The sequence below is a fragment of the Rhinoderma darwinii genome, chromosome 1 (genome assembly GCF_050947455.1).
Source record: "Rhinoderma darwinii isolate aRhiDar2 chromosome 1, aRhiDar2.hap1, whole genome shotgun sequence".
NCBI classification, from domain to species: domain Eukaryota; kingdom Metazoa; phylum Chordata; class Amphibia; order Anura; family Rhinodermatidae; genus Rhinoderma; species Rhinoderma darwinii.
Window position 1 is genome coordinate 63,290,637 of NC_134687.1, and position 23,827 is coordinate 63,314,463.

The 23,827-nt window shown below is 42.5% G+C and overlaps 1 protein-coding gene across 3 annotated transcripts in view; it reads left to right on the forward strand.

The window, feature by feature from the left end:
• KLHL5 (kelch like family member 5) overlaps nucleotides 1-23,827 on the forward strand; it is a 65,722-nt gene that overhangs the window by 15,833 nt on the left and 26,062 nt on the right. The window contains exons 1-4 of one of the 3 annotated variants that reach the window (XM_075859185.1): nucleotides 3,032-3,567; nucleotides 12,529-12,711; nucleotides 15,173-15,309; nucleotides 21,541-21,737. In XM_075859185.1, the coding sequence (XP_075715300.1) occupies nucleotides 3,197-3,567; nucleotides 12,529-12,711; nucleotides 15,173-15,309; nucleotides 21,541-21,737 (888 nt within the window). In that variant the 5' untranslated portion in view covers nucleotides 3,032-3,196. Of the gene's footprint in view, nucleotides 1-3,031; nucleotides 3,568-12,525; nucleotides 12,712-15,172; nucleotides 15,310-21,540; nucleotides 21,738-23,827 lie in introns of those variants that run through there. The other 2 variants (XM_075859166.1, XM_075859177.1) reach the window with 2 other exon arrangements.

The following is a 23,827-nucleotide window of genomic DNA, read 5'->3' on the forward strand; positions in this document are numbered from 1 at the left end:
GAGCGTTTGCTTTTATTCCTGCTGTGGAAAACCATCAGTGACAAATTGCCGGTATGACATTACCCTTAGAAGGATTATTGATTATAACAGAAAACTTCTGTCCTCAATAATGCCATTAAAATGATTAATATCTAGGGGAAAAGTACCTAGCCCCCCCCCCCCTGAGATTCAGACTACCGATCAGACTAAAATAAGTACATCGAAAAAATAATAACACATGTATATATATATATGTGTGTGTATGCAAACCCCACGACTCCTCTTTGCTTCCCTCTCCATGCCGCGGCTCTTGCAATGTGATGACGCCGGGCGGCACTGGGGATGTTGAATGTTGCGTCACATTTAAGGTCCTTCCACTACTCTGCATCAGGACCTTGTATGCATCCTGAGGGGGACACGAGCTGCGCTATTGTTTCCACCAACCAAAACAGAAACCATATGCAACGGAAGCATTACCATTGAGATCAATGGTAATGCAAATAGAAGCTATGGTTTCCATTGGCCTTTCCATAAACGGAAGGGTGGCGCTGATGTGAACACACCCTAAGTAACGACTAAACACGTTAATTTTACAGTACAGGGATAATGTAGTGATGTCACAGTACAGGGGTATTAAACACAGTGATAAGGATAATGCGCACCGCTATGTCACATAAAACCTACAAAAAAACATGAGACTGAACGTCGGCATTAATTATCCTATGGAAAAGACTTTATTCCCGCTGCAGCAGTCACATGCGATGAAACGTCATCCCGGGGGTCCAGCTGGGACAAAGAAACACAAAATTCTGGGTAAGTATAAGATTTTTTTTTTTTTTCTGAATTGCGTTTTTTTTTGTGGCGAAATCGCTGCTTTTCTGCCACAAAAACATGCAACATCTGCTATTTGTTGCAGGTTTTACCTCCCCATTGAATTCAATGAGGAAAAGCTGCAACAAATAAGCAGCAATTATGCAAATACAATTGACATGCTGCGGATTAAAAAAAACACACCGCAGGTCAATTTCTGTGCTATTTATCCACTCAGAATTTACGCAGCGTGTCTAATCCACGTTGCTACTGTACTATGCTGCGATTTTTCCGCAACAAAATCCTACGTGTGAACTTACCCTAAGGATCCGCAATACATACCCATACTAAATATAAACCAGGATGGTACCAACCTCCACGCACGTTTTGGCACAGCCTTCATCTGGGGACTTGTCTTCTCCTATCTATATTTGAGTGCTCACAGTTATGTCACAGTACAGAGATAAAAAACAGTGATGTCACAGTCTGGAGAATGAACACTGGTATTCCCAAAAGGTCCCTCTGCGCTTTATGAGGAGACCAGTATTATTAATGACGCATTTTAGTTGCGGAAACCTGTTGCAGATATTTCCATTGGGGCCCGTGAGCTCCAAGGTTCACATTGACCTATGATGTTTTCATAAATATGTTTCAGATTCACGGCCATCACAACTAAAATAAAGGAGTTTTACAAGAGATACTAATGATGCATGGTCCCCGCAGTGTAGGCTTTTTGCGCTATGATAGAAAGACTCCAACATTTCAGAAATTAAAAATAAAATGTCATTGTATGTCTGACCACTTGCAGTCATAGGGTATGTGCACATAATAACGACCACTACGGCTGAAATTACGGAGCTGTTTTCAGGAGAAAACAGCTCCTGCATTTCAGACGTAATGGCTCGTACTCTCGTTTTGCGAGGCGTCAATTGTGGCCGTAATTTGGAGCTGTTCTTCATTGAAGTCAATGGAAAACTGCTCAAATTACGTCCCAAGAAGTGTCCTGCACTTCTTTGACGACGCTGTTATTTTACGCGCCGTCATTTGACAGCGACGCGTAAAATTACAGGTCGTCGGCCCAGTACGTCGGCAAACCCATTGAAATTAATGGGCAGATGTTTGCCGACGTATTTGAGCCGTGTTTTCAGGCATAATTCGAGGCGTAAAACGCCTCGTTTACGCCTGAAAATAGGTCGTGTGAACCCAGCCTTACGGTTTATTACTATGAAACAGCACAGCTTAGTTAGCACACCTGAACCCTGACTAGAATACCTGAAGGAAGAGAAGGACATTTAACCTCATGGCTATTTTATTTTACACCATTTATTTTTTATATTTTTTACATCACCAAACTTAAAAGCGATTTTTTATTTTTATTTTTTATTATTTGTTTTCATTTTGTTTATATTATTATTATTATTATTATTATTATTTTTAGTTTATTTACAATGTTTATTTTAGAGTTGAATGGGGTGGGGGTCATCAAGTATGGATGTAGGAGAAGCCGAGGATGTCAGGGGGAGGAGTTGTCTACCATGTCAGCAGGAAGGTTTGGGGCGGAGTTGCCTAGTCTCTTGCCGGAGTTCTTTCTCTTCCTTAAAACATATAATTTTTCTGATTTTTATAAGTAATTCCAATATACCCTTTTTGTATCCTGTGCTAACATTTTAATACTGGCTTACACACTCTTTCTTTGAGTGCAAACTGTGAATTCATGAGTGACTTTGTCTGGTCTTCCCGGCTACTATTTTTCTGCAATGTGGACTGCATATGGCCTCCTCTCGGTTGTAGTTTCCGAACATCAACCCTGGCTGTAGAAATGAGTAACATATTGATCGGGTCCATTATGTTGAAATATTAATTATCTATCCATTAGATGTAAACAAGTCTGGAAGACTCTGAGAACGCTGTACATGTGTACTTTGTCATTTTCAGTGAATAGACTTTCGGATGTTTGCTAGGATTAATGATGCCGACAGAACATAATTGTTGGTGCATTCGAGCCTTTGTGGCCTTAGAAGATGCGGCATGTGAATGGTGCTGTCATTTGTGGGTATGGAGAAGGGGGGAGGTATTGAGCATCTGAAAGACTTTAATGAACGCTGTCAGTGTCTTTGAAAGCAAATAGTCACAGACACAGGAAGAATGCGGTGGAAAGTGCAGTGCTTGTTATATTTTCGTATTGGAGACACATAGGCTTCTATTCTTCACGGGGCATCTGCATGACTTCAGGTGACCATGTTTAATATCCAGAAAACGGAATCTTCTCATTGTTCCTGGATCGGGAGAGTGCGGCTGCAGCTGGTCCTTTTTACTCTATCAGGTTGAATATGTAGATCTTGGTTGTGCAGCGTGGGTTTTTCTTTCCTCCCTCAGTTGCCTAGACAATCATTTGCTCTCTAAGAGAATGTCTGGCTCCCGCAAGGACTTTGATGTGAAGCAGATACTAAAAATTAGATGGAGGTGGTTTGGTCACCAGGCAGCACCTGTCAGTGCTATCCAGCAAGGAGACTTTTTGAGTCCTGATCAGAGCCCAGTGGCTGTGGACAGAAAGTTTTTGGAGCCAAGTAACCTCCCTCTGCCCTTGCAGTCAGTAGTATACAGGAGAAGCAGCAATCAGAGCTTCCAAAATTTGCTTCCATGCACCATGGCATCTGCATCTGAGCACACCGCCGAACTTACAGCAGGTACCTCTGAAGCAGGACCTTGGCGTAACAAACCGGAACCTGAAGATGGCGGCAGCGAGGAAGACATTGACTCAGAGAGCAGCTCATGCAGGTCAGAATAACATTTTGGTTATTAGCAGTGTAATGTAGCTCCCAAAGGCAGTGAACATTTGTCTTATGATTTTTGGAGCCACAATTATTTTTTTTCTTTCTTATCGACTGATCTTGTTTTTATTTTGTCGTTGATTTGCACATATATCTGAAAAGCACATCCGTGAAGTTGTCAAGTATAGGAAAGTTTTACATTTTCAGAGCCATGTCACTGCAGTTCATAAGTGATGGTTTTTACACCTTGATAGTATTGTGCACATGAAAGGACTTATAAGTCATGTCCCGAACAACCGTATTCTAGATGAAATAAAAATTAAAAAAATGTTCCTTTAAGAAACCTTAACCCTCTTTAAAACTACCTACTATATACTTGTTTTTCCAGAGTTAATCATTTTGTTTTATTAAGTTTTGAATATATTGTGCACTGTCTTTGGGCACTATAATTTTGGGGGCACTATCCGTGGGTCACATATTTTTGTAGTAGAGTATTTGGGTGACACAGCAGACATTATGGGGTCACCTGGGGCACTATTAGGGTATGTGCACACGATGAGAGGCTTTTACGTCTGAAAAGACAGACTTTTCAGGAGAAAACAGCTGCCTCGTTTCAGCCGTAAATGCTCCTCCTCGTATTATGCGAGGTGTCTGTGACGCTCGTAAGGCGGGATTCACACGACCGGGTCGTTCCCGAGCCCGAGTGTCGGCCGGTAAAATCGGCCATTTTGCCCGGCCGGTTTGCATTAAGTTTTGCATCCGTGCCGGGCCGGGCAGATCCGGACAGTGACATCAGCGGCAGCTCCTGAAGGGGAATCCCCATGTGTTCGGGGATTCCGCTTCAGGAGTTTCCCCTGATGTCACTGCCCAGATATGGACAGAGACATCAAGCGCTTTGTCCAGGAGCGGAATCCCCGAAAACACGGGGATTCCGCTCCTTCAAGGAGCTAAAGTGCGGCTAGCACATAGCAGAGCGGGGAGATACCTCCCTGCTCTGCTATAGTGGCGTCGCTGCAGTAGTAGCAGCCGCAGCAGCAGCTGCTGCTACTAGCGGCGCCATCAAAGGGGTCGCCGAGCCAGGGTGCTTTTAACAAGCAGGGGAAGGGAGCCAGCGCAGCGCTCCCTCCACCTGCTGTACACCCCGGCCCTGCAACACAGTGTACAGCGATGCCATTCGTCAGAATGGCATCAACTCCTCCTCCTCACATGCAGTCTGCGCTGTGAGGAGGAGGAGATAGAGCGCAAGCGCCGGGAAACCCGGCCATCACTCGGAACACATTCCGGTGATGGCCGTGTAATACCCGGCCCCATAGACTTCTATGGGAGCCGGGCGGCCGGGTGCCCGGGCAAAGATAGAGCATGTCCTATTTTTTGACGGCCGGATTTCCCGGCCGTCAAAAAATCGGTCGTGTGAATAGCCCCATTAGGGGTCTATCATTCCTAATGCAGCCGGGTGCCGGCCGATTTATGAACGGCCGGCACCCGGCCGGGTAACCCTGCCGTGTGAATGAGGCCTAAATCTTGAGCTGCTCTTCATTGACTTCAATGAAGAACGGCTCAAATTACGTTGCAAAGAAGTGCCCTTCACTTCTTTGCCGAGGCAGTCAATTTACACGTCGTCGTTTGACAGCAGTCAAACGACGACGCGTAAATTACAGGTCGTCTGCACAGTACGTCGGCAAACCCATTCAAATGAATGGGCAGATGTTTGCCGACATATTGTAGCCCTAATTTCAGGCGTAAAACGAGGCATAATACGCCTCGTTTACGCCTGAAAATAGGTCGTGTGAACCCAGCCTTAAAGGGGTTGTCCAGTTTCAGAACGTTAATGTTATTTTTTCATATAATTAAAAGTTACACAATTTTTCAGTATCGTTTCTGTATTAATTTCTCCCTGTTTTCAAGATCTCTGCTTGTTGTTGTTCAGTAGGAGCATTCATTGTTTACTTCCAGTGGATAAAATTCTGTCCACGGTCATGTGATGGACACACAGGTGCGTGGCTCGTTACAGTTTGTGTATCAGAGCTGTGTCTTCTAAAGTTCCCAGCACCTGTGTGTTCATTACATGACCATGGTCAGAATTGTATCGACTGTAAGTAAACCATGAATGTTCCTACTGAATAACAACAAGCAGAGATCTTGAAAACCTGGCGAAATTAATACAGAAATTATATTGAAAAATTGTATAACTTTTAATGATACAAAAATAACATTCATTCGCTGAACCTGAACAACCCCTTTTTAAGTACAATATTCTTAAAATATTTTTAAACTCTTTGTTAAAAATGTTATATTTACAATTCGTAAATTATGTTTCATACTTTGTGTCTAGTGCTGTAGTTTTTAGAAAACTCATTTGAAATAATCCACTTTTTATATCTAACAAGATTTGGTTTCTTATAAAAATAAGCTTTAAAGTGAAGCTTTAGACTTTGAGACTCTCAAATAAGAGAATTAGGCCATGTTCACATAGCGTTTTTACTCTACGTTTTGCGTTCAGCCAGACACATCCATAGGGTCCCATTGACTTAAAGAGGCTCTGTCACCAGATTTTCAAACCCCTATCTCGTATTTCAGCAGATCGGCGCTGCAATGTAGATTACAGTAACGTTTTGTTTTTTTTAAAAAACGAGCATTTTTGGCCAAGTTATGACCATTTTTATATTTATGCAAATGAGCCTTTCTTAAAGGGAATGTGTTGCCAGAAAAACATGTTGTTTTTTTTTTTTTAATTAAACATTTAGTGTGTGGGTGATTAAACATTGTTCAAATTTTTGTTATTTTTTTCACGAGTCAGGTAATATTATAAATTAATTCTAATTTATAATATTTCCCATTTCTGGTCACTAGATGGAGCTATTCCCAAAATTGCAGCATTGCAAAATTGGGTGAAAAGCCCTCGCTCTAGTGAGCTCTCAGCATCCCCCCCCTCCTTTATCCTGGCTAGTGCCGGGATAAACGAGGGGTTTGAACGGTGTAACCTCCTACACTGTGTGTCGCCATTTTTTGAGCTAACACACAGTGTAGTAGGTTTACATACAGTAGTAAACACACACAAACACGGAACATACATTGAAATCTCTTACCTGCTCCTGCCGCCGCGGCTCCCTCCGGCCCGTCCGCTCCGTCTGCTGCCGCTGGTCCAAGTGCACAAGTCCGGAAGCCGCGACCGGAAGTAGTAATATTACTGTCCGGCCGCGACTTCCGGTCCACAGGAAAATGGCGCCGGACGGCGCCAATTTCAAATTGGACTGTGTGGGAGCGGCGCATGCGCAATTCCCACACAGACGCCGTACACACAAGTGAATGGGACGGGAGCCGTTCGCAGTCCCTATGGGACTGTGGCTGCCGTATTCCATGTCTGTATGTGTCGTTAATCGACACATACAGAAATGAAACAAAAAATGGCAGCCCCCATAGGGAAGAAAAAGTGTAAAAATAAGAAAAAGTAAAACACAAACACACAAATAAATATAAACGTTTTTAATAAAGCACTAACATCTTTAACATATAAAAAAATAATCTGTGATGACACTGTTCCTTTAAGTACAACTGGGAGTGTTTAAAGTTATGTCCAAGTGGGCGTGTATTGTGTGTGTACATCGGAGCGTTTTTACTTGTTTTACTAGCTGGGCGTTGTGAATAGAAGTGTATGATGCTGACGAATCAGCATCATCCCCTTCTCTTCGTTACCACCCAGCTTCTGGCAGTGCACAGACACACAGCGTGTTCTCGAGAGATCACGCTGTGACGTCACTTCCTGCCCCAGGTCCTGCATCGTGTCGGTCGAGCGAGGACACATCGGCACCAGGCGACAGAGGATCCAGGCATCATACACTTCTATTCACAACGCCCAGCTAGTAAAACAAGTAAAAACGCCCAGATGTACACACACAATACACGCCCACTTGGACATAATTTTAAACACGCCCAGTTGTACTTAAGAAAGGCTCATTTGCATAAATATAAAAATGGTCATAACTTGGCCAAAAATGCTTGTTTTTAAAAACAAAACAAAAACGTTACTGTAATCTACATTGCAGCGCCGATCTGCTGAAATACGAGATAGGGGTTTGAAAATCTGGTGACAGAGCCTCTTTAATGTATGCCAAAAGCGTGTCCTTTTGACATACATTTAAACTTGGTTATTATCGGAATTGCTCCTTTTTCAAGCTATGGTGATAGATAATAAAGGCAGCAGTAGTTGTATCAAATTCCCTAAAGGCTTCGCTGCAGGTGTCTTCAGCAGAATAGAGAAATAGTTTATGGCGTCTACTTGAACATTGTATTCACAAGGGCGGCACATTGTCCTGGAAGTTATGTCAACATTGCTGCGCAGCTTTATTAATAGAATCGCTTCCGCTTTTAAAGGGAGAGGCTGTGAAATTATATTATGTAATAGCTCATAATGGCAATAACAAATATTCTAAATGTGGCACCAAATGTGGCATTTCACTTAAAAAGATCATAAATCGCTGTTTTAGGCGTTGGAATCCTTGATAATTTACTACATATTCTCTTTGGAGTATACAATCAAAAAGATCCTTTACTACAAAATTCTGGACTGTATGAAATGAAAGTGTTTGTATATGTTTATTATTATTATTATTCTAAATAGGAAATGGATGCCCATTCAAAGTATCTTACAATATCCGTATTTAATTATTTTTTTCTAATATAGAACTTAGAGGGAATCTGTCTGAAGTTTTGAGGCCTCAAAACAGTTGACCGTGCTACATATAGGTGAGGGGGAGGACATTGTAACGATACAGGTCATCACGAACATGCACAAGTTTCATGACCAAGAAATCGACACTTAATTTCCTCGATGCCGCGATTGCCACTCTCTGCTGTGAGTGACCGTTCTAGCGTCCAATCAGGAAATCACTAGAGCCGTCACTGAGAGCAGAGGGGAGGGGCTAGGAGCTTTGTCTAATAAGAAGCCAGGAGCCTTCGCAGATCAAGGGGCACTTTCAACCACGGCATCGGGTAGTTAAACGTCAATTTCTCGGTCATGCAACTTTCATTACCAAAACAACTGATATCTTTACAATGACCTCCCTCTGCCCTATATAGCGCTGTCAGCAGTTTTGGGGCCTGAAAACTGCTGACCGATTCTCCGTAAAGGTTATTTTTAATTACAACAGGATTCTATCACTAAGGCCTTATTCACACGAACGTGTCCGTTTTGCGCACGCAAAAAACTCTGCGTTCAGTGTGGCATCTGTATATGGTGCGCGGCTGCGTGATTTTCGCGCAGCCGGCATCATTATGACACTCTGTTTTTATGTTACGAAACAGTATAGAAGGAGGGGCTTTTATGTTTCCCTTCACTTCTTTAACAACTGCAGCGCGAATCACGCGCGTCAGCCGGAAGTGCTTCCGTGTGCCGCGCGCGATTTGCACGCACCCATTTACTTCAATGGGTGCGTGCTGCGTGAAACACAGGCAAGTATAGGACATGTCGTGAGTTTTATGCAGCGGACATACGCTGCGTGAAAATCACAACCTGTCAGAACGGCCCCATTGACTTACATAAGTCTGTGCGACGCGCGTGATTTCCACGCGCGTAGCACGGACGTAATACACATTCGTGTGAATAAGGCCTTACTAGAAGGGATCCAATCGTTGAGAGGTTCCTTCACTGTGTCGCTCCCAAACTAATTTTGTTCAGAAATGGCAACTTGACCCCATTAGACCACCATCGATCAATAACTGATGGGATATTCCTATGAAGAAGTTTTCCTATAGGACATACCATAATTGTCTGATCATGGTAGGAGTCTTATGTCTAGGACCTCCACCAAATCTGAGAATGGTCCTCTATTCCCACCAGTGCAATGGCCTTATTATACTTTTAATTATACTTTCATGTATATATCTTTTATACTCTTTGCGCTCCACTGTTTCGATATCTCCTATTTACTATAATGGAGAGTGATTGTGAATGTGTGGCCAACTCACCACCTAGATCGGGGGACCAAGCACGTTTGTTTGGGGATTCCTACTGATCCAAAGAACAGGGTACCATTAATATCTGTGATGAGAATTTACTTTTAATATGGCTCTGTGCTACCTGTTATATTAGAATGTGGTTCTTCAGCTAAAAAAGTTTTGGACTTTTATCCACTTATTAACCAGTTTTTTCTACTTCTCAATTCTCCCATTCCTTGCACCACAATGCTCTTTATTTCTGTGTACGGTGACCACATTGTTTATATTTTCCCATAGTATATAGTGGCTGTGTATCTCTTGCTCCCATTGCTCTATTATAAGGGCCTGTTCATATCAGCGTTCGGGTTCTGTTCATTGGTTCCGTTCAACCTTTCCGTCAGAGGAACCGATGAATGGAAGGCCGTTCGCTTCCGTTTACATTACCATTGATTTCAATGGTAATGTTTCAGTTTGCTTCAGTTCTGTAAAGTTATGTTTTTTTCATGTAAACAATAGTGCTGTTGACTACGCTATTGTTTCTATGAAGAAAAAAAATGGCAACTTTACAAAGCAGAAACAAACTGAAACGAAATAATTACCATTGAAATCAATGGTAATGCACACGGAAGCAGACTGCTTTTCGTTCCTCTGCTCCTCTAACGAAAGGTTGAACATAACCTAAACACTGATGTGAACAGGTCCTAAGCTCTTATGGGCAGGGTCTTCCTTTTCATTGCTTATATTGCTCCATCATATGCTGCAGCACTGTACACAGGTGTTTATCACATCAGTCCCTACTCACAAAAGGTCACTTAAAAGGGTTGTTTGCTACCGGATAACTGATGACCTATCCACCGTATTTGTCTTCAGTATATGATCGGTGGAGTCCGACACCCTGACCCCGCACCGATCCGCTTCTCTAGCTGCCTCCGGGCACCAGACGTCCATGCCAGAAGCAGTTGGCTCCGGCCACGGAATAACGGATGAGCTGCTGTACTGCAGCTCTGCTCCTATTCAAGTGAATAGGAGCAGAGCTGCAGTTCGGCAGCACGGCCGGTATGCAATGTACAGAGCCAACTGCTTCCGGCTCCGTACATTGCATACAACACAATGACACATGCGGTGCCTGCAGCCCACCGGAGCAGCTGATCAGTGCGGGGTCCGGGTGTCGGACCCGCACCGATGATATACTGATGACCTATCCGGTGGAGAGGTCATCAGTTGTCCGGTAGTGGACAACCCCTTTTTAATGTGTTTAAGATCTATATATTTTTTTTAAACATTAAGTGAACAACCTATAAAAAGTAGTGCTAAAATAATGAGTGCTTAGTGCACAGTAACCAGAGGAGTAACTTGAGGAGTAACTACTGTCTACAATCTGTAATGGTGCCTCTAAAAATGGCACTAAATTTATAGTACTGTTTTTTTTTTGTTTTTTTTTTTAAGAGGGATCTTGGGGCCCCCAGAACCCAAGTGTGACTGTACCCCTATATTTACTCTCCTGATCTTGACTTAAAGCAGTAATTTATTTATTTTTTGTTCTTGGCCTCATTTTATCGTCCTGACATTTCAGTTGTGAAACCCTAACGATAGAACACAATGGAAGCCGGTGTTATTATTTCTGTTCGCCAAAACAATGATTCTATAAAAACCACAAGCAGACTTTGTTATTTACAATGTTTACATGGGTAATCCTGTATATTACCAAGTATGGTCTCTCTGTGGTTTCTCTGTGGTTTAGGACGTCTATTTATATATCCATCACATTGTTTTAAAAAAAAATATAATAATTTGTTTTCTTTTTGGGCGAGTAGATCAGGATTGAAGTATGAAATAATTGTGTACCATTTCTTTAATTTAGTGTACCCACCATTTAAAAAAAATAAAAAAATGGGTGGCTCTTCATGTTAGCAGAATGTAAAGGGGCCCACTGCCACTTTATAAGCGGCTCCCTACTGTCTATAGCTCACAATTAGGGCTTGTCCACACGTAACGGAATTGCTGCAGAAAATTTCAGCAGCATTTACGTTAAAACTAGCAGACATTCCGCTGCGGAAAAAACGCCATTTCCTGCATTTATTTACTGCAGAAAATGGTGCAGATTTTGCGGCGTTTTTTTCACTGCTGGGAGATGGTGACATCTCCTCTGAACAACAATTCAGTCCACTTTCCGCAGCAGGAATTGCGTGCTGCGGGACGAAAAATACGCACCGCAGGTGAATTTCTGGTCGGAAATTTTATGCAGCTTGTAGATGAGATATGTTAAATCTCACCACTTTTCTGCTACTGTATTCTGCTGTGTGTTTTCCGTCCACAATTCCGGACGGAAAATACGCAGCAATAACGTTCCCTGTGGACAAGCCCTTACAGTTGGATTGTTAGAGAAACATATGGGGACACTCTATGGTGAGCTGTTCGAGAAGAAGGGGCCCATATACTGTTCTCGCACAGGGTCTCTCTGCTGTCTGTGTCCACCCCTGACTCTGGGTGTCTGTACGCTCCGTTCAGTATCCGTATGATGAAATTGGGGGGAGATTAGCGTGACCAGGTTTTCTAAGAAGGGATGAATCATTCTAGTTTGGGAAAGTTCCCCTGCAGATTTTAGCTGATCACATGGGTTTCCTCTTTGATCATCTTCATGTAGCGATCAAATAAGACAACCCCTTCAGTGCACCCTTTTCAGATGTTATTTTTGCTAGGGGCTTTAGTTTGTGTCGCCCCTCCTTGATGTATAGACACTTTGGGGACATTTATGACGCAAAAATAGTATAATGTTGATAAGTTAAGGAATTTTTTCTGACCGTTTTTGCATATATATTCATTATATGTTTATTGCTAGTTCAGCCTCATTTTTCCAGTTTCTATGCAGGGTTTATTTTTTATTTTTGCCATTTTAAGATCAGCACAAATTCCACAGTAATGCATAAAATATGACATTCTTATTTTCTTTGAGTTTTCATGAAACAGTTTACCCAGCCTACTAAATATAACTTTATTGTGTTTCCGATTGAGATCTTTCTTTTTTTGCCAGCAGGACCTCAAACAGCAGTCAAACGTTATCTCCCTGCCATACAATGGAGTCCTCTGCCCCAGATGAATTCTTCCAGTCCCTCAACCATGCCGAGCAGACGTTTAAGAGGATGGAAAACTACTTGCAGCACAAACAGCTGTGTGATGTTGTCCTGATGGCTGGCGATCGTAGGATTCCCGCACACAGGCAAGTGCCAATATCAAGCTGGTATAATAACCGTACACGGTATAACAAGTTAACAGCGTCCCACAGATGCTTTATACCGATTTACTGTCTTGATCCAAAGAAAAATCTCAACAATAAAGGCAGGGTTGGTCGGAATTGAAATTTGATATTTGGATGATACCCAAGGTTAAGGAAAGCCTAACAAAATTATATTATGCTATCTATGCAACTCACTAGTACATTTTTTAAAGGAGTTGTCCGCTTTGGACTTTACCCACTTGCTAGGTGGGTTCCTTGACAATAATCTGATCACCCACTGCTGGGACCCCCAGTGAACAGATGTAAACTGTTGGGAAACTTGGCAGTAAATGTTTCATTTTCCTGCAGCGCCACCACAGGAGAAATGAATTATTACATAGTGCATTCAAATCAATGGGTTGTCTGTGTATTGCAGGATAGGACCAAACCTCCAGAGCGAGAGACACTCTTTGTAACCGCTCTCCAATCTAGACAAGAGATGAGGATTCTGAACAGGAGACCATCATCTATTAAAAGGGTATTCCAGGGACACTACTTTTTTCGGTTCGTGCAGCGCACAAGCACTGAGGAGTTTTATTAGAAAGGCAAACGGTGCGGGCATTGGGGTGTAATTAAAGAATTCAACCGGGCGGGCATTTAGGAGACTGTGGACCAATAGGATGCCTCAAACCCGAGTATACGTCAGAAGTCCCACGTTTGAGGCATCCTATTGGTCCGCAGCCTCCTCAATGTCCGCTCCGTTCATTCTTTGCTTGTAATTCAATAGCCGCACGATTTTCTTTGCGTGCATGCTATTCTTCAGACAAAATTGAGGAATAGCATGCACGCAAAGAAAATCATGTTACTATTGAAGTACAAGCAAAGAATGAACGAGCAGACATTGAGGAGGCTGTGGACCAATAGGATTCCTCAAACCTGGGTGTACTTCAGAAGTCCCGGCTTTGCGGACCTATAGGATGCCTCAGTGTCCGCTCCGTTCATTCTTTGTGCTTCAATAGTGGCACCATTTTATATCTAGTTAGGATGGGGTATATATATTTAGGGATGATGGTGATTACATTAGAAATCTGAGGTGCGGTCACAGGATTTTGTGACCGCACCTCAGATAAAGCATGTGCGCGGTATAAACTAAAGGGGAAGGGAGAACTAGTGGGGAGGGCCAATAGACACAGAGGGGGCGGAATAATTAGTAAAGAACAGCCCTGTGTCGTTACGTAGGTCAGTGAGGTATCGACACAGGGCTGTGTGTATTCTAATTCTCGTGCACGATCCTGTGTCGTAAGAAAAAAAGACACCGATGAAAATCAGATCTTCCGGCAGGCTGAAAATCAGATCTTCCGGCAGGGCAGAGGTAGCGAGAATAGGAAGGATAGTGTTCAGATTTAATACAGACTATATATTAGCAACTTTATAAAATATTTACATAGAATGTTAGGTCAAAATTTTGTGTCCCTGGAAAACCCCTTTAACTCCTTAAGGGTATGTGCACACGAGAACGGTCTTTTACGTCTGAAAAGACAGACTGTTTTCAGGAGAAGACAGCTGCCTCGTTTCAGACGTAAAAGCTCCTCCTCGCATTATGCGAGGCGTCTTTGACACCCGTAATCTTGAGCTGTTCTTCATTGAGTTCAATGAAAAACGGCTCAAATTACGTTTCAAAGAAGTGTCCTGCATATAATGTATATAAGTGTCCTGCACTTCTTTGACGAGGCTGTCATTTTACGCGTCGTCGTTTGACAGCTGTCAAACGACGACGCGTAAATTACTGGTCGTCGGCACAGTACGTCGGCAAACCCATTCAAATGAATGGGCAGATGTTTGCCGACGTATTGTAGCCGTATTTTCAGGCGTAAATCGAGGCATAATACGCCTCGTTTACACCTGAAAATAGGTCGTGTGAACCCAGCCTAAGGCTCCATTCGCACAACTGTAAAAATCATTCGTAATTACGGTCCACAATTACGGACCAATTCACTTCTATTGACCACGGACACCTTCCCGTATATTTGCGGGAAGGTATCCAGGCCGTAGAAGTGTACCGCAAATTATGGAACATGTCCATTCTTTTGCTTTCTACGGGCCGTGCTCCCATACTTTGTATGGGAGCACGAGCTGAAAATGCAAGTGGCTGTCCGCGGCCAGCCGTGCCCGTAATCGTGAGCCGTGATTACATGCACGGTCATGAGGCCGATTTAGGTTACATAAAAATGGGTTTTAGAAACTAGACAATCCCTTTAAAAGATATTCTAGTAGGGAAGGTGTTGTGGATGTGGCATGTGGTTCCTCTTGGCCAATCAGTGAAAGAGCTGTCCATTTAAAAAGAGGACATGCTTGGTATGGTCTCCAGGTCCCCTCAGTGGGTGCAATCCTGGTTGCGTTTCTATATGGTAGATAGAACAAAACTGAGTAGTCAGATGAAAATCCTTTTATTATGTCTTTTCAGGCTGGTTCTGTCCTCCGTATCGGATTACTTTGCAGCAATGTTCACAAGTGATGTCAGAGAAGCCAAGCAGGAAGAAGTTAAATTGGAGGGCGTCGAACCCAATGCCCTTTGGGCCTTAGTTCAGTATTCATACACAGGTAACATATTTGAATGGTGTCGTGTGAGACAGGATCACAGTGCAAATAAACTGAATGTTCAAAAAAATAATAAAAAAATAATTAGATCAGGGAATATTTGGGCTCCAGACGGAAAACAACTGCTGCTGTGCAGTAGGAATATACTGTTTATATAGTATTATTGTGAGCACATCCTAGATTGTGACTGGTAATAAAACCCACATAGATTCAAAGAGAAAAATATGCAGAAAGGTAAATGATCCATCTACTTATCAAAATGGTGGCTGATGTTACAAACTTGTTCCTTTCAGCATGAATTCCACCCCCCAGCTCAGTGCTGTCGTCTGAGACCTCATTGAAGGTCTTTGAACTTGGACACCCCAATAATTGCTAAAACAACCGGATACATAGTGCTTTCCCCGTTGTGCCCTCCCAGATCAGACCCCCCCCCCCCCCAAAGCCTTTACTTACCGTATCTCCTTCTTCTTGGATCCCCTCAGGCTGCCACATCAGGCAGCCGCGGTGCATACAAGGTCATGACGCAGAGTCAGGCTGTTGTATGCGATGAACACACAGCGTCCACCAATGTATACAACGCCCCATCCTGACGCTGCCCGGCACAGACCGCTTAAGGGGATCCGGGGCGGGCCTCCGTGCCCGGTCGCACCACCTGCGACCGCAATCGTTACGCCACTGATTTTCATATTGAACGAACGTTCCCAATCATTGTCCTGTGTAAACATGTGCACCGAGCGAACGATCAGAGACCGTTCGCTCCTCTGTGGCTGGTCGCGTTTTTTATGCTGACTTAAAAATTATCCATTGGCTGCGTTTATATTTCCTCGTGTGAACAGGCATCCGTTCAACAACCTGTTTGTAATGGAAACGGCATGAGAGTAGGAAGGATATCCGATCGCTCGATTGATCGCATTTACGAAAAACACACCAGATTATTGTAACCTATAAATGCAAATCTTGGGAACGTTAACAACTTGATATTATCAGAATTGGCGCTTGATTTAGCAATCTACCTTTCTGTGTAAAAGACTGTAAGACAATAAATAGGTCACGCAGCCGCGCTTGAGCACAAACCTTGGCTTTGAATGTGCTTGATGTATCTTGATTTCCCAGTGGGGCTCATTGTGTGAAACTTGCATATTATTGATGCTTGTATCTTTTTATGGATCTGTGAAAATGCCCGTTTCCCAATAATTCATAGCTTTATTAATTATTAAAAGGTTGTATGTTTTTATAGGATCTGGTATATTATAAGTCATACTTTGCTGATTCTCTTTTTTCTTTTATGTTGTGACCTGTTTTACACCTCCTGCTCTTAGGAGTCCATTAAATCAGAGCTAGAGTTGCTGTGCAGCGATCCAGCTAATTTATTCTCTTGTGCTTTGATGCATAAATCTGAATAATATTTAACCAATGTAAATCCCGCATTGAATGATGTCAGACTTAAACCATTATTGTACTTAGGGGTTATCTAGGATAATAAAAAAAAAATTGTTGTGTTTTTTTTTTTTTTTGTTCTTTTCAGAAACCGCTCCACTCTTGTCAATGGGTTGTGTCTGGTATTGCAGCTTATTCCCATTAAAGTGAACACCAGTCACAGCCCATTGACAGATGTGGTGCTGTTTTCGGGGAAAAAAAGCAAATCCTATTTTTCTTACCCACAATCCCTTTCAAACGATAATTAATTGTGTCCAAATCTCAAAGTTTAGTTTTTGATGTAATATTCCGGTAAAAGCTCATCTTCAAAGAGTGTTTAAAGGACACCCCTGTAGTGCAGTGAAAAAGTAACCTGTTATATTAACATAAAGACTTATATTAACCCGTTAGTGACCGCCAATACGCCTTTTAACGGCGGCCACTAACGGGCTTTATTCTGATGCATATGCCTTTTTACGGCACTGCATCAGGATGAGTAAACAGAGCAGGGAGCCGTCAAATCTCCCTGCTCTCAGCTGCCAGAGGCAGCTGAGGGCTGGGGGCGTCCCTGCTCTGCGGTGTGAGATCGATATAAGTATCGATCTCACATGTTTAACCCCTCAGATGCGGTGCACAATAGCGTGCACCGCATCTGAGTGGTTTTGGAGAGAGGGACGGAGCTCCCTCTCTCTCCCACCGACACCCGGCGATAAGATCGCCGAGTGTCTGTGTCTTCTATGGCAGCCGGGGGCCTAATAAAGGCCCCCAGGTCTGCCTGTCATGAATGCCTGCTAGATCATGCCTCTGGCTTGACCTAGCAGATGCCTGCCCGTTTTAAACGGACAGGCAGTAATACACTGCAATACAAAAGTATTGCAGTGTATTATAAATGCGATCGCAGAATCGCATATTATAGTCCCCTAGTGGGACTAGTAAAAAAGTTAAAAAAAAGTTTAATAAAGTTAATAAAAAAAAAAATGTGAAAAAAAATGAAAAACCCAGCTTTTCCCCTTACAAACTCCTTTACTATTAAAAAAAACAAAATAAATTAAAAAAGTTACGCATATTTGGTATCGCCGCGTCCGTAACGACCCCGACTATAAATCTATTACATTATTTAACCCGCACGGTGAACGCCGTAAAAAATGTAGTAAAAAACTATGGAAAAATTGCTGTTTTCTGTGAATCCTGACTTAAAAAAAATGTTATAAAAAGTGATCAAAAAGTCGCATCTACTCCAAAATGGTACCAATAAAAACGACAAGTCTTCCCACAAAAAAAAAAGCCCTCATACAACTGCATCGACGGAACAATAAAAACGTTACGGCTCTTCAAATATGGCGACACAAAAACAAATAATTTTGAAAAAAAAGCGTTTTTACTGTGTAAAAGTAGTACAACATACAAAAACTATACAAATTTGGTATCGTTGCAATCGTAACAACCCGCTGAATAAAGTTATTGCGTTATTTATATCACACGGTAAACGGCGCAGATTTAAGACGCGAAAAAGCGTGGCGAAATTTCTGTTTTTTTTCTATTCTCCCCGAAAAAAAAGTTAATAAAAGTTAATCAACAAATAATATGTCCCCCAAAATGGTGCTATTAAAAAATACAACTTGTCCCGCAAAAAACAAGACCTTATACAGCTATGGCGACGCAAAAATGAAAGAGTTATAGCTCTTGGAATGCGACGATGGAAAAATGTAAAAAATGGCTTGGTCATTAAGGTCTAAAATAGGCTGGTCATTAAGGGGTTAAGTATTTAAACTTTCTACTCAACCGTTTCTTCGTCGTATATTGTTTTTGGGACAGCTGGGTGGTAAACCGTTACAACCACCCAGCTTTTCTGTGCTCCTGAAGCTGTTAGTTGGTACAATGATAAATCCCTCCGACCTATTATGCTGCCTGACTACACAAATTTGCATTTCCGAAATTTGGGAAAGCTGAATAATAACCGCCCATGGGAGCTGTTACGGTAGACCTATTAATTTTCGCACAACTTTCTTATAAACCGCTGAATACTTGAACATGGTAATTCTTTTTTTATAATAGTTAGTCGGGTTTTAAGGCCTCCAGTAAAAACAAATATACAATATACAAATGCAGAATGATGTCGTCTTTGGACCATGGGTCTACTAAGCTAGGTCAATGAGAGCAAGGTCAACATCGCTTGTCCTCAATTCACATGTTAAAGTGGAACGGTCACCTCCCCTGAAATGTCTGTTTTGGTAAATTCTTGCATTCCCCATAAAACAACAATTCTGGAGCTTCTTTTCTTAGAACTATGTGTTGCACCGTTCCTCTGTTATTCTTTCGGAAATGTATGAATAAACTGATAACTAGGTGTTACCATTCCCCTTGTTAAGATGGCATTTCCCTACACAATCTGATATTGTCCAATCAGTGCTGACCGTATTAGGCCTCATGCACACGAACATAAAAATGCCTGTAATTACTTGACCATAGACTTCTTTTGGCCACGGGTACCTCCCCGTATGCTTACAAGAAGGTGCCCCGTGCCGTTGAAAAATATAGAACATGTCCTATTTCAAGCCGTAATTACGGCACGGGCAGGCCCATAGAAGTCTTACGGGTGGCTACGTGTGTGCACCCGTCATTATGGCAGCGTTGCTAGGCGACGTCAGGGGATAGTCACTGTCCAGGGTGCTGAAAGAGTTAACTGATCGGCAGTAACTCTTTCAGCACCCGGGAGAGTGACTACCGCTGGAGTTAATCGTATTAAAAGTTAAGCTTACCTGCTTCTTCTTCCTCCAGTCTGGCCTCCTGGGATGACGTTTCATCCCATGTGACCGCTGCAGCCAATCACAGGCTACAGTGGCCACATGGACTGCTGCGTCTTCCAGGGAGGTCGGACTGGATGTCAATAGAGGGACGCGTCACCAAGATCATGGCCGGGGTACGTATGAACTTCTTTTACTTTACTTATTTTACCTTCAATCGATGCGGATACTCTTCCCGAAAGGGCTGCCCCTTCTCTCTATTCAGAACGGATGGAGAGAAGGGGCTGCCGATTAGTGCAGAGAAAACTGGTCCGTAAATACGGGTGAAATACTGGTGACACCGGACCCGTATTTATGGGAACGGGTCCGTAAATACTGGTGGCATACGGGTCGAATACGTGTGACCAAGGACCTGTATTTACGGGAGGAAAAAAATATGTTCGTGTGCATGAGACCTTAGACTGTGTAGGGACACCCCCCTATTGACAAGGGATATGGTAACTCTTTGTCAGTTTTTATAAATACATGAACAGGAGGAATAACAGAGGAATGGCACAATTGTTACTTCATGTTAAATACAATTATTTACTAACATAGACTTGTCAGGAGAGCCTTCAGTTCCTTTTTGAGTTATCTATTTGTTTTGAATACATGTCACTTTGGACTATATAGAAAGAAGAAACCAATATCCCCCCCCCCCCCCCCCCGAAAAAAAGAGAAGAACAAGGTTGTTGCAGAGCTCCATTCATCCAAGAAGAATCCATTTCTCTTCAGTGTATTGCAAACTGCCAGGCAGGAAGCCTTTATTCCTCTGCTCTCTACGTATACCTGTAATTGCATTTATGCATTTGGTTGGGTGCCCGGGGCCAGTGATGTCTCATGCACTCAAATAACTTCATATCAACTGTGTGACCTGTACGAAATTCTATTAAAGCGAATCTGTCAATTTCTTCATTCTGCCCTCTCTGGAGCATGGATTTCAACTGAAGGTCTTTTATGTGAAACTCTTTTAGTTTACCAGAATTTACAGTTTATTAGTTGCTGCGAGTGATGCGAACTTGGTGTCCGCTGTATTGATGAGCTGTGGGCTCCCTGTGCCCATCTGCCTGCCGCCGGTTGACCGTTTTCTTCCTATGCACAGTAATGGAGAGAAATCTGTCGCTCTGCGGCTGGTGGGCAGGCGGGACCACAGCTCATAAATACGCCAGACTCCAAGTTCACAGAACTTGCCTCATTCTGCAACTAATAAAGTATAAATTCGGGTAAATTAACATTAGTTTCACAAAATGACATGCAATTGAAATCCGCCTGCCTGTCAATAGTTTATGCTGCTTACAGAGAGAGCAGCATTAAATGGTTTATCCTGGTTATTAAAATTGATGACCTATCCTTAGGATAGGCCATAAATATTAAATCGGTGGGGGTCCGACTGTCGGCACCCTCGCCGATCAGCTGTTTGAAGAGTGTTCAAGTAAATGGGAGTGATGCAATACCTTACACAGACGCTACAAATGTAATGATGCGTGCAAGTACAAACTGGGAGAAGAACCATGCAAACAATGAAGAGGCTGTGACGCTCATACAAGTGCCGCGGCCCCTTCAAACAGCTGTTCGGTGAGGTACCCACAGATCGACCTTCACCGATCTAATATTGGCCTATCCTAACAGTAGATCATTCATTTAAATAACCCCTTTAAGGAGGTGACAGATTGGCTTTAAAATGTTCTGAATTTAGTGTAAGAATTGTGGGCATTATCTGCATGCTCTTGCATTCGTTTAGTGAGCTTACTGACAAAAACATCAAAGCAATCTAAGAATCATTATTTTACGTTCCAAGCAAGATGGAGGAGACATGATCTTAAAGGACATGTTCACATTTAATCCTCTTATGAAATGTGATTGAGGTTATCAGAAGATCTTATCTGAGCTTCTTGTAATCATTAGAGGTCTCCGCTTCTTCTGATCTGTCTTAATGAAATGTCAGAAGACGTTTGTTCACATACCCTTCAAATATTTTTGCTTATAGATGTTTTTTTAATGTAAAGTGTTTTTAATGGTTAGATCTTCCCTGCAGGTCGCCTGGAGTTAAAAGAAGACACCATTGAGAGTCTTCTGTCGACTGCTTGTCTACTGCAGTTGTCTCAAGTTGTTGACGCTTGCTGTAAGTTCTTAATGAAACAGCTTCACCCGTCCAACTGCCTGGGTATCCGTTCTTTTGCTGACGCTCAAGGATGTTCTGATTTACATAAAGTGGCTCATAATTACACAATGGTGAGTATTCATGTCCATTATAAATAAAAAAAATAATACATAGGCCAAAATCAATACATTTTATCCTTGACCTTAACTTCCAAAAGAGCTTATAGTGCCATGTGGTAGAATCACTGAGAAACTTCAGTCTGCATGGATTTTTCTATTCCTGAAACCCAAAATAGAAAAGTATTTACTTGTAGAAAAGTATTTTCTTTTATATTTGTCCATAATCCACATAGGCCGTATACCGAATCAACCATGCCCCTTATTAAGGCTGACATTACCCATTTTTAAATAGTATATCACTCCAGGGTTAGATTAAGGTTGATGGAGGTCCCTGGGCAAAAATACAGACCCCACCTTACTCTTCTATCGCTACCACATATAGGAGCATTCATGAGCGTGGCCTACATTGAATTCTTTAGAAGCTTTGGAGAAACCCCATTACCTTAGGCATGCATGTCCTGGCCATGTCTTTTTGGCTGGATAGGGTCACCAAATGGACATCAGGGAGGGTGGAGGCCAGGGCCAGCCTTAGGGGTGTGCGTGCACACAGGGTGCCGCCCCTCCAAGCATGTAGGGGGCGCCACTGGGCTCTGCCTCTACTCTGTGCTCTGTTCTTAGTTACACACTGAGTAAATAAAAGCCAAGGAGCAGAGGAGGACGCTCCGCCCACAGCCCATCCTGCACGAAGCCTGTGATCCTGTCAGCATGGAGAGATGGTGAGTGTGTGTGTGTGTGTGTGTATACAGTAGGTCTCTGTGTTTGTATGTGTATATGTTACAGTGTGTGTCTCTGTGTATACAGTATGTGTCTCTGTGTTTGCATGTGTATATGTTACAGTGTATTTGTGTGTGTGTGTGTGTGTGTGTCTCTGCATGTGTTTGTCTCTTTGTAAAAGTGTGTGTTCAATATTAAAGTAGAACAGATAAAACGAAGATATCTGTGCTACCCCTTATATACTTTGCTTCCCATATATATATATATATATATGTGTGTATTTATATGTGTCTGTGGGTATAGTTATCATCTACGACATTATCTGTACTCCGAGAGATATCCCGGTGTAATCTGTAGTGTTACATAGGACTGCAGGTAACATCTACATTATCTGTACTCCGTTATCACTGTGTGTTATCTGTGGTGTTACATGGGGCTGCACATGAAATCTATGACGTTATCTGTACTGGGTATATATGTGTGTCTGTGCTTGTGTATATGTGCCTTTTATGTATTTGTATATGTTCCTGTCTGTGTAATTATCGGTGTGTGTGTGTGTTTGTGTGTGTGTGTATGTGTATATATATATATGTCTATATATTTACCTGTATGTATATATTCCAGGTGTGTGTGTGTGTGTATTTGCCTGTATGTCTAAATATCTGTCTTTATGTATGTACAGTATATATGTTCCAGCGTGTCTATATATGTGGTTAATTTTTGGTTTGTGTAGGGGGCGGCAATAGAGAGTCCCGCACAGGGCGCCATCCAACTTAAGCCGGGCCCTGGTGGAGGCCCAAAGGTATTTGCCCCATATGCCCTACCTATAATCTGGCCCTTGATGCCTTTGCTTCTATATCTATGGAGGTTGAAGGGCCCTTCTTATGTGGCTTATATGGGAGTGGGGGGGGGGGTCGGACAATTATCACTTTCCGGTACAGTATTGGTTCTTGTACGATAGAGGATGCTAGAGGTCTTTGGGGGCTTGACATCTCCACTCTGCATTCATAAAATATAAATTTGGCATGTGAACGTGGCAATTTACCATCTTAATTGTTACCAATAAGAAAATGAAATTTAGAATATATATTTTTTTTGTATGTGCATAAAACCATGAGCCATTTAATGTTGTAATTTGTACTCAACCAGGGGTGGTTTCCCATTCGCATTAGGCAGCGAGGCAGTATTAGTTTTCCTGCTATGGTATAAACCAGCCCCAAGTCTGATCACGTAGAGTTGGTTTAGTCAACAGCAGGGGGACAAGCAGCATGACCACCCTGCCAAAGTAAAAAAAAATACAAGCTTCTGAACTAGATTAGAACCGGTCTAGACTATAAACTAGACTCACCGCCGTATAGAAAGAAGCTGGGGATCACCAAACTGTGAAC